Genomic DNA, 10,204 nt, shown 5'->3' on the forward strand with positions numbered 1-10,204 from the left:
AATGGCGGGACTGTAGGTCTTCAAGATCCAGCCAAAATTGGTGTGCTAGGGGATACAGCCTGAAACGTATGTTAGACTTCCTCTTGAAAGATTCCTGGCAGTAACTCACGTTCGCGCGCAGGCCCTACAAGCTCATCACGCATGACAGGTACCAAGTATCATGCGTGATGAGTTTGTAGGATCGCTAGCACCGCCAGAAAACCCGCGGTCCAACCAACAACAGCTGTAGCTACTCATCCTGTTGTCAGGCAGACCGCGGGTTTTCTGGCGGTGCTAACACGTGGAATTATTATCGGGACACCAGGTCTCGAAAGCACAAAAACGAATTCGATGATGATGATGATGATGAAGAAGAAAAAGAAGAAGAGAGGGAAGGAAAAAAGTGAAGAAGCACTGGGTATTTATGCTGATCGATGGCGAGTTTACGGATGAGTCGTGGATGGCTTCTCATTGGCAGGTTTGGAGGCCTTTGCATATATTTGTGAGGGGCAACGTCATATGATGGTCGGCCTCCCAGACTAACATGCCTTCAAATCTCTCACTTGGGGACGTATGAAGAAATAGAGAACAGAAACACACAGAACTTGAAACTGAAAGCTATGTGACCCCCTATTGCTCATGACATACTCTTGAGTACCCAAAACCTGGTTGATATCTTGAAAAGGACCTACAAGCAGCCGGAGCCAACTCCTTTGTAGCCGAATCAGTCTTATGTAGCTATGAGGGTTCTTCTTCTTTGGCTCTATGTTGGCGTCGTTATTGTAGTCTCTGCTTTTGGCGTCAACTTTATCTTTCCAATGGTGTGTTGTGACCTCTGGTTCGCATCAGTTGAGCCAAGATTCCGAGGTTTCATGTTCTTCGAAGCGGTCGTGAACGCCTCACGAAGCTTCCACTTGCCGGTCTTAGCCGTCTCAGGTAGTTCTTCAGTAGAACAGTCCTCGATCTGCTGGAAAACGACTAAAACGCCGGACGAGACAGAGAATGCCATGACTCCAATCATATCGCGATAATGCCAAGCAATGATCTTGGAGTATGATTGCGAATTGCAGTAACAGTGACTCAGTCTAAAGCAGATTCGGGGTTTGTTCACCTGCGTGGGGTGTGGGCAAAAAGTGAGCACGTTAAGCGGTCACAGTAACCTGTTTCTATACTTCTATTGGAAGTGCTTACTGTATGCTCTTCGAGTCCAAATATCGTGTAACGGCTATGTCATGGGTATATAGAGGGTTAAAGAGCCATGGTACGCCAAGAGCAAAGTGAGAGTCCGGAAACCGGTTTCGAAGACAACGTGCGTCGACGAATACTAACGCCAATGCCTTATCGTTACAAGAACTCAGACTCCACTTCTTGAATGTTGACATTGGCCTCACTTCCCGAAGAGCAGGCTACAATCAACTTGGGTTGAAGAGAGCCAGTATCTCTGTATATACAAGCCGTCGCTTGGGTGATAGTCGTAAAGGAGGTTGAGATAAAGGAGTTAAGGAACCAGCCGGTGATCTATACCTATTCTATGTAACTATGTGACATCTTCGCTCATGTTAGTTCGATCCTCAAAGGTCACAGCCGCTATGAAAACATACATCTAAAGCTAAAAAGCATAGCTGATGGCAGAGCTGATGCCCAAACGAATGCCAAGATTATTGATGTCAAACAACAAGTCGCCGCAAGCAAGCGTTGCTAGTTTTGGTACGCTTGCGAAAATCAGGATTGACGACTTGCAATTGATTTGTTCTTTCATAATTTGACGTGCGTTTTTTCGACATTACACGGAGACCATCGTAGTGGTATTTTCCCCTTTAACACAGCACTGGCGCGGTTTGGAGGAGATAACAGGGGTTTTGCGAATCAAAGCTGATGCACCTCTTGCGAGCCTCAAGTGGAAGCGTTTTCCATTGATCACAATGTTGGGCTATGTATTGATCTACCACTAAAGACATGTAAGAGCGACAAATGTATGGTTAGTCGTCAAAGAAAGCATCATGGCAAGCTGCTGAGACAACAAGTTGATCATGCATACTGAACTTGGGGAACAGTGCAAAGCATAGTGTCAATCCAAGAAAGATTACACGTGTGAGGACAGAGAATATAAACATGCTATGACCCAGAAGACTTTCCAACCACCTCGACTGAACAATACATGCCACTGACTGCCTAGGTATCCCTCATACCTGGTAGCGACCGTCAAAAGGCTCTGCAAAAACATCTCCCGAAAGCTCTTCAATTTCAAAGCAATCCTTTTGGACCCTTTCCCAATCAAGCAGATTGGTAGTGGCGTGAAGGTCGTCGTCAGACCCAAAGTCCAAGCTCGAGATGCATAACTCCTCTACATCTAAGATGCCCGATACTCCGGACTCATTGTAGTTTTTTCCCCACTGCCAAGGCTGCTCAAGGGTGAAATCACACTGAATGATGGCGCTTCTCATCGCCATCCGAGACGTAGCCGCCATCTGCTTTGAAGTAGTAGTAATAGATTTGGTCGCGCAGCTCCAAAGGAAGGCCTAAAAGGCCTGTCCTTCGCGCGTCGGGAGGGGCTGCAGTAGACATTGTGGAGGAAAGGTCTGTGACGATCTAGGGAAACAATGGCAAGAATCTGTTGCAGATGTGATGGGTAGAGCTTTCATAGACGATGGCTACACTGAAAAGATGGCTCATAAAGCAATAACCACAAAACTTTACTGGCAACACATAAAAACTCAAAACATATACAGAAAGATAATAGGCTACTTTGTCATATCTATGCATCAGCTATCAGGTCTATCAACTCAAAATGCGCCTCTCAAAAATACAGTTCAGGCAGCACTCGATGACTCAGGGGTGAGCGGTGGCTGCGCTGTGCTATACTGCTGGGTTACTGGGACAATTTGGAGGAGCAAGAGGGCTCGAGGCTACGAGGAGAGTTTTAACTGACTGGATTTGGCTGTGTGAGTCACCAAGTCTTGGGAGCTCCAAGTTGAAGACAGCGGAAGGCATGTTTTTGGCTTGCATTTTACTGCAGCATCATAGCGACCCGGTAGATTCAGGCGCATAACGGTATTATCCAGCCGCGAGAGCAGCTTCTTTCGAATAACCTACTAGCTCTGCTGATTGATGATGTTAAATTCGATGCCAACGCCGGCGCCGACCTTGCGCAGTTGGGGCTTAGAGGAGGAGAGCGATGCTTTGGCGGGTTTATGTGTTGCGAGCCAACGCTTCACCCTTCTTCTTCCCAGTCGCGTATCAGGAAGAACAATAGTGCTTGTGCTGCTGTCGAAAAAAGCCGCCGTACTAACTGGCTAATGTGACATGAGCCAGCTCATGAAATGACGGGCCTAGGCTGCAATCCTTTTTGCTACTGTGGCAGAGGTAATGGCTCATTACCCCATTTGAAGTTATAGTCCTCACCTCATGGCTCAGATCTCGACGAGCTCGTTGAGTATGGTCTCTATAAAACCTGGAAATGGTTGGATGTTCCTTTTAAAGCTGTAGGAAGCAATTCTCAAAAGGAATATTGTTGTTGAAGCTCGGACTCATATGAGATCCAACAGGCCTCATTTGGCACCTTTAGCCGCCATCACCGTTGGGAAGTGCAGCCTCAAGTCAGTGGTGTTCTCCCTCTCCCTTGCACTTCTATTGCAGCATGCCCGAAAGTATTATGCTCAAGCCTCTAAAAGGGCGTCGACTCGAATCCGAGGCATTGCCCCATCTCCCTCATTTTCACTTGTAGAATGAGGAGGATTTGAACAGATTATTTATCTGAAGGATAGTTGGAATTCCCGCACCGAATGTATCATCTCATAAACCTTTTGTTGAAGTGGTACATGCTTTTGGCGACCCCGAAGATTGCCATATCAGTAAAGCATTCCGTTTAACGCCTCTGCAATGGGGACGACGCTATATCGCGCTTCTACTGAGCGTATATGTTTTTTTTTTTTTGGCCATGGTCCTTCAGACGACGAAGTCATTTCATGATACTCATTTGAGTCTTCAACTTCATTCCAGTCTCCGTTACACTCAGATACCTATTCCAATAGTGCTCAATCTCTACTGAGCTCTGTTGGAGACCGTCATAAAACAGTGAGAATTCCATCACCCCGCCCGTCCCATACGAAATCGACCTGCAAAGCGGCCTTGAGAACAGGTTTCATGTCTCGGCCAGCGGTGGACTCTCTTGGCTACTGAGCCTCGGAGACAAGGCACATCCCCGGATCATAAATACCCACCGGTCATACCTTATGTCCTAACAGCCGCCTGGAGAGGTAACACATCTGGAACAGGCGTGTTGACCAGCCTCGGCTGGAAGAACTGATCAGCTCTTGTCCAGGTAGCCTCGTACACTGAAATTAAAAAAAAAAAAAAAAAAAATAAGAGGCAAATGCTGATCAGTGCACTCCCATTGGGACTCTGGATTTGCCCAACTTTAGAAGCATGCGACTGAGTTTCTGCTCGTTCTAGATCGGCTTCGATTGCATCTACCTGAATGGAATAGGGTGGAGAGTACGCCCCCGTGCTCAATTGGGCGCTGTCGCAAAGGGACTTTTGTTCGTGCCACTATATAGTGAATAATATTGGATTTAAGAGCCTATGTGGCTTGAGAAATATTGACCATGTCTGTCGCGGCTAGCCTGACTTCTGGATTAAGCATTGGCATGCAGAATCAGAATCCATCCCCTCATGTCAATGGGGACAAGCTGATGGCTTGGCTATTCTCTAACCAATTTTCATCAAGTCCTCAGTTGGCACTTCGATCTGTCACTGGCGAAGCAGCTCTTGAGATAGTCAATTGGGTGACTGCGCATTCTTGGTAGCCTATTACTTTTGCAATATGGATTCCAAGATGAACCAAGGCCCAACATCTATAAGTAACTCGGCTTACATCAATTCACAGGTGATTAGGTTCACATTCATCTCCATCGTGCGATTCTGGGCGAGCCAGCTCTTGCACCAGGAATTCACAAGTTCACTGCAACATGGTCTCAGGGGGTGCTATCCCAACGTTCTTCACGGCCAAACTGGAAAGGGTACACTTGGTAGCATTCCGGTAGAGTAGGTCTTACATAGGCTGGAACTTTTCCGGGAATGATTTCTCATTCTTGATAGCCAGTACATTACCTGGTGCGATAAACCAGCGCGATATGCCTCAACGTGCTGTCTTATTTGGGTGCAGACCCAACCCTAGAAAGGACACAATCCTTTCTGTAGTATTCTTTGTGGTTTCTCTCAGCTTCCAATTGATGTTTGATGTGTTATAATCGGTCTTGGCCGCCAGATTGCGGGGGAGTGACAAGTTGAAGAGGGCAAGGCTGGGGTCCAACACAAAGGCCCAAAGCATGAACATGTAGCTCTGTTCGTCAATGTTTCGTGAATATTCTGACTTGACTCCATGATCGACCAAATCGCGTTTTTTTCGTGTGTGATTAGACAGATGTTATGATCAAGGGGCCTCGGTGGACAATGTTGCCGTGACTGACAGTGGGCGGCCTGCCAAGGCAACATGGCTCCATCCTGCCTTCCGTGTCGAAGTTGACAGCAAGAATCGTCGAACAGTCCTCGATGATGACATACGAAGTTACGAGAATTGGACCTCACACTCATACCTCTGTGGAGGGAAAGTCATCGCCACTAGGTTGAAGCGAAACGTCATGTGCTGGGTCGGAGCCGTCAACGAACTTCCTGAAGCGAGGCAGCAGATACTCTTTTCATTCTCGAAGGTTAGCAACGCAAAGCTTCGGCACTATTGAGGTTTAGACAGGAATCTGTTGAAAAAAGATGGCCTTTCCCTCGTGCATCTGGGCCTTCACTTCAATCCACTCGTGCAGTGTCATCGTTTGCTTGTATCTGTAGATATGCCCCGGCACTGGCCACCTCAGGCTACTATCGATCTGAGAAGAACATCAAATTGCATTGAATGGCAAAGTTATCACTCCTGTGCAGGGGTGAGGGGTTCATCTTCCCTTTGTTTCCCAAACCGTCTGTCGCGTGGATGCATATCACACCCTCGCAACGTGTAGGCCTAGCTCGCCCTGAGGATAATTATGTGAGAGAATATCCGTTCGCTCTCTTGTGGTGCGAATTTGACTGCGACGAGAACTACAAGCCAATCGATTGGGCTCTTCGGCACCTTTTATGCTCATGATACCCTCTCATGTTTTACCGTCTCTCTGTTTCTCACCACGCTGGCAGTTGACAGTTCTATGGGTCTCGTGCTAGTAGTAAACATGTCGCAACGTGGTCTAGCCTGCGGCAGACGGCGTCATGATCTGGTTTGGAGACGCCAATCTCAATGTTGGGTCGTGACGAGCTTCCTCTAGTGGAGTGCCGGTGTCTGCCAGATTTCAGGCTTCTGAATGATATCCCGGGACGCTGATTGAAATCATTCACTATTACCAATGTGTTCTTCCGTATAGAAGACACCACATGTATTTCTAGGTGCATCATACCCTTCTATACACTTGACCAGTGAGTAAAGATCGTTTTCAATGGCGATACCGAGACAGACTAGCCAAGGTGATATGGCGAACAGAAGCTCGCACGTAGAGGTCAACAACCCTGGAGAAATGTCCGAGCATTGACTACAACCGAAGAGAGTAGTAGTTATATGTGTTCGTGATGTAGCTGTTGCCACAGAGAGAGGATATGTTCATGGATCTGAGGAGAATTATTCGAAGCGCAATGGTCTTATTACCCAGGCGCCAGAACATGAATGGTGTGATTGTCATTGCAAGAAGCTGTAGAGGTCCAGATATCAAGGTTAGCCAGCGTGCGCCGTCACCTAATGTCCTTGAGCTTTTCTAGCTGTTCCCATTACAAACTCCAATGAGATTTCATCGCGGAGCATATAGGACGGCCACGTGTCACAGATCTCAAGCGAAAATGACTCTGGTACTGTAGGGATAATCGTCTCGTTTTGTCTGCTGGCATTGGTCAGAAATCAATAAAGGATGGCGAAGTTGCGGCCAACCGACTCCTCACGGAGCACGTAGACAATACCGCTGTAGACATTCCCTGATCCACTGAGTCCTATTCATGTTAAGCCATGATATGGTACTTTCCGGAGGAGGCCTTATCCTAGGAAGGCCCGCTGCCTCCACAGCTGGGCTCTGGACCTTTCAAAGTTTCAGGGAAGCCCGTGGTGCTCGATTCGCAAGTGGTAGGTCGGGGGTTGAGGTATGAATGCCATTGACCTATTGTAAATGTGATGTCAGGAACTTAAAGGTGTCAATTTCTCGTCTTGGGTGCCGCGTTGGGCTTCCTGTATGGTTTGGAAGTTCAGGTTCTGCTGCTTGGGAAAACTCTTAGTTTTAGAGAGAACCCGCCTCGCCATTGTTTCATTGATCAACTCGCGATCTTTGACCTGCGCTTTCGTACTTTTGATAATACAGAGCAGGTGGGAGCTACACTAAAGCATCATCCCCGTCATTAAGGTATCCTCGAGCGTGATGGGGGCACGAAGAGTGTTCGGGGACTGCATCAGCAGCTATCCCAACCATCTCTTTTCGGAGGTCAGGCTGGAAAGGCCGTGCTCTGTGTCTCCTCTGGGAATATACTCTGGACTTGAATGGTCGTCGAAAACGCTATTCGACTAATCTCACACATCTCTAACCACAGACAAGACTTTTATCGAAACTGCTAAATACCCTGGGAGCTTGTGGCAAAAACGAGCGTCACAAGAAAGTGAGGGAACTGCAGTTTTCGGATCTGTAGGAAGCCAATTTGCTGACATAGATATGCATGTAGCGTTTTATGTGATTTGCAGAGTTGAGACTGACTTGCGATCCTGGGAGATCCGGGTTTGGAGGCTTTGACGTCTCGTGATAGTGAGACTTCGCAGGAATTCCTGAGATGATGGAGATATTAGCAGGTAAGCATGACGAACCGCTATATCGCAGCTGTCAACTCACCAATGTTTTCTAGTAACAGCCCATAGTCTCATGGTATCTCCCTTACGGCGAATCCATACTTTGATGTCTTGCAGCCTTCTCTTTTGCTGCTCTCTCTTCTGCAGCTGACTTGCTGAGCGCAGGCCATAAATTGACACCTCGACAAACTTTGATAGATCATGCCGATACGCAGGCCTTGCATCTGCCACGACAAGTCCTTCTGTAATGATATAGTTTAAGCTTAAAGCCTGTTCCTTTTCCTCGTCTTCACCATCTTCGGCGATCTCGTCAAGTCTGCCATGGTTAGCCTGAATTTGAGAGTCTAGCTCCTCCCTTTTGGGCTTTTCCTTATCCGGATCCTCCTCCTAGGTCTTAGGCGTAGCATTTTACTGGGCACGTTCTCTCTTGAGATGGCTTATTCTAGCACTCATAACGCTGCAGTTCGCCCTGGTCGTTGCAGTATCGATCGGGCTCAAGGTCGTCTTCGAGCGTCGCCGGGTTTGAGACAGCGACGCCCGGAATCCGACTGCTCAACTCCAAAGATTGATCATGATAATACTTGTATGTTATAGCGATACCCTACAGCTGCGTAGATGTCACTAATGGTGCGGCAGCCAGCAGACATTGAAGCTGATCTGCAAGGGCGTGGAAAAGCTGGACATTGAACGAACGGATGACTGTAGTCTCTCTTGCCCTGCCAAGCTCATCAATTGAGATGGCTGAAGTAGTGATCCGTTATAAGCTTTGGACTCCTCGAGTTCAAAGAGCTTACTACGGTGAAATCACGCTTGACGGAGTTGTCTCAGCAGTTTCCATCATGGCGAGAGGACACTGATGTCCTTTACTCGCCTTCAAACTGTTTTCACTGACTTCAAAGCACTCTAACGACCTGGTGCGATATGGAGAGGTCAACGCATCGTCTAGAAATGGGACACCAAGAACGATAACCTCATTTGCATGGCAAACAAGCTGTTCGTCTTGATGCTTCTCGAACTGACGAAGGGGGCTCGGGGCTCCCCATGAGGGGTAACGGGTACTCCAGGTTTCGACACTGGTACTTATCAATGGAGGTCTGAAAGGCGACTGTGGACCATCATGCTCGTCGAATCAGCACTAGAGTGTATAGTTCGTACTCCTGTCGTCCGGATCTGACCCAGACTCATCTCGAAGAATGATGTGACGTCGCTCTTGCGATTGACGTTATCATCATGGTGTATTGCGAGACGACATGCATAGTGAGACAGTTCTATGGCGCTGAGTGGGACACGTACAGCCAACGAGCTGACAGGACATCCGAAGCCTTAACCTCATTTGCAGTCCGAGACTACAAACAAGCTGTTCGTTCGGATGACTTTTATACCAGCTGGTAGGCCATGTCATGTGACGCCGCCACTCAAGGTCGATAACGACCAGTATCATCCAGAATGTTCAACTCGATGTAACAGGGTGTCACTAGGCCAAACCCACCTGTGATCAGGGGCGGGTCGCTCTGCTCGCGGAAGAATTAGCGGATCGTGCCTTGCGGCATGTAAATGGTCTGTCGAGGATGAAGGATCAGGTACCGTGCCTGTCGCTTGCAGGATATTGGACCCTGTTCCCACTCCAGCCACGATGACCTCAAAATCCTCATATCAGTGAGGTTCACTTCCATCCGGCCTGGAGACTACTCACCGTCACGAAGTCCTCTGTCAGTTCCCTGGCCACAGTCATTTCCGAGTCTATCAAGTTCACGGCTTTGTCAACGGTTGGGTCAAAGACCCCATTGATGTGACCACTATCTTCATGAGACTGGCGACCGAGGGCATACCTACACATACCAGAGCAGGTGAGCAAGACTGTGCTCGCCCAGCCCACATGTGGGACTTGATGATATGTGTTCGCAAATTGCCGGCGCGTGTGATCTGTTGCCGCAATCTTGACACTCATGCTGTACCTTCTTCTGGTGTTTGGCGAAGTGTTCAGAGTGACCATACCATCGAGGGTTGGTGCGGTTTGGACACCGTCGTCAAATTGGTTTTCTGTCTGAGCATGCCTAAAAATACGGCCCTCCAGGTCCAAGGGTTCTTTGGGCCCGTTGGGTTCATAGCTCTTGCTCATGTTCCTCCTACTCCCGACATTCTTTGTTAGGCAGTTGTCGCGCTGACCGCATTCAATATGAAGTACATACCAATGCAATACCATAAACATTGCAAAGAATGTAGAGAGTGCTACACTAATTGATCTGACGCGCTCCTTGGGCCGCCCCCTCACGGCCCAAATATAACACAAAGCAGCACGGCCAGGGGGGGCCGCACTATGATAGTTGAAGAGAAGAATGAAAGGAAGAAGATGAATATCCGGTATGTATA

The 10,204-nt window shown here is 48.0% G+C and overlaps 2 protein-coding genes; both read right to left on the reverse strand.

Moving 5' to 3' along the window:
- Positions 1-742: 742 nt before the first annotated feature.
- FFUJ_13734 (uncharacterized protein) lies at positions 743-2,423 on the reverse strand (the record flags this gene model as incomplete). XM_023581671.1 has 2 exons in its annotated part: positions 743-1,090; positions 2,169-2,423. The coding sequence occupies 2 exons, from the start codon at positions 2,421-2,423 to the stop codon at positions 743-745; spliced, it is 603 nt and encodes a 200-aa protein (XP_023434335.1).
- Positions 2,424-7,605: 5,182 nt separating this feature from the next.
- On the reverse strand, positions 7,606-9,953 carry FFUJ_13733 (uncharacterized protein; the record flags this gene model as incomplete). XM_023581674.1 has 4 exons in its annotated part: positions 7,606-7,813; positions 7,878-8,150; positions 9,324-9,472; positions 9,528-9,953. 4 exons carry the CDS (start codon positions 9,951-9,953, stop codon positions 7,606-7,608), a joined length of 1,056 nt encoding a protein of 351 aa, XP_023434336.1.
- Positions 9,954-10,204: the final 251 nt, after the last annotated feature.

Source organism: Fusarium fujikuroi, chromosome FFUJ_chr08, assembly GCF_900079805.1.
Source record: "Fusarium fujikuroi IMI 58289 draft genome, chromosome FFUJ_chr08".
Lineage (NCBI taxonomy): Eukaryota > Fungi > Ascomycota > Sordariomycetes > Hypocreales > Nectriaceae > Fusarium > Fusarium fujikuroi.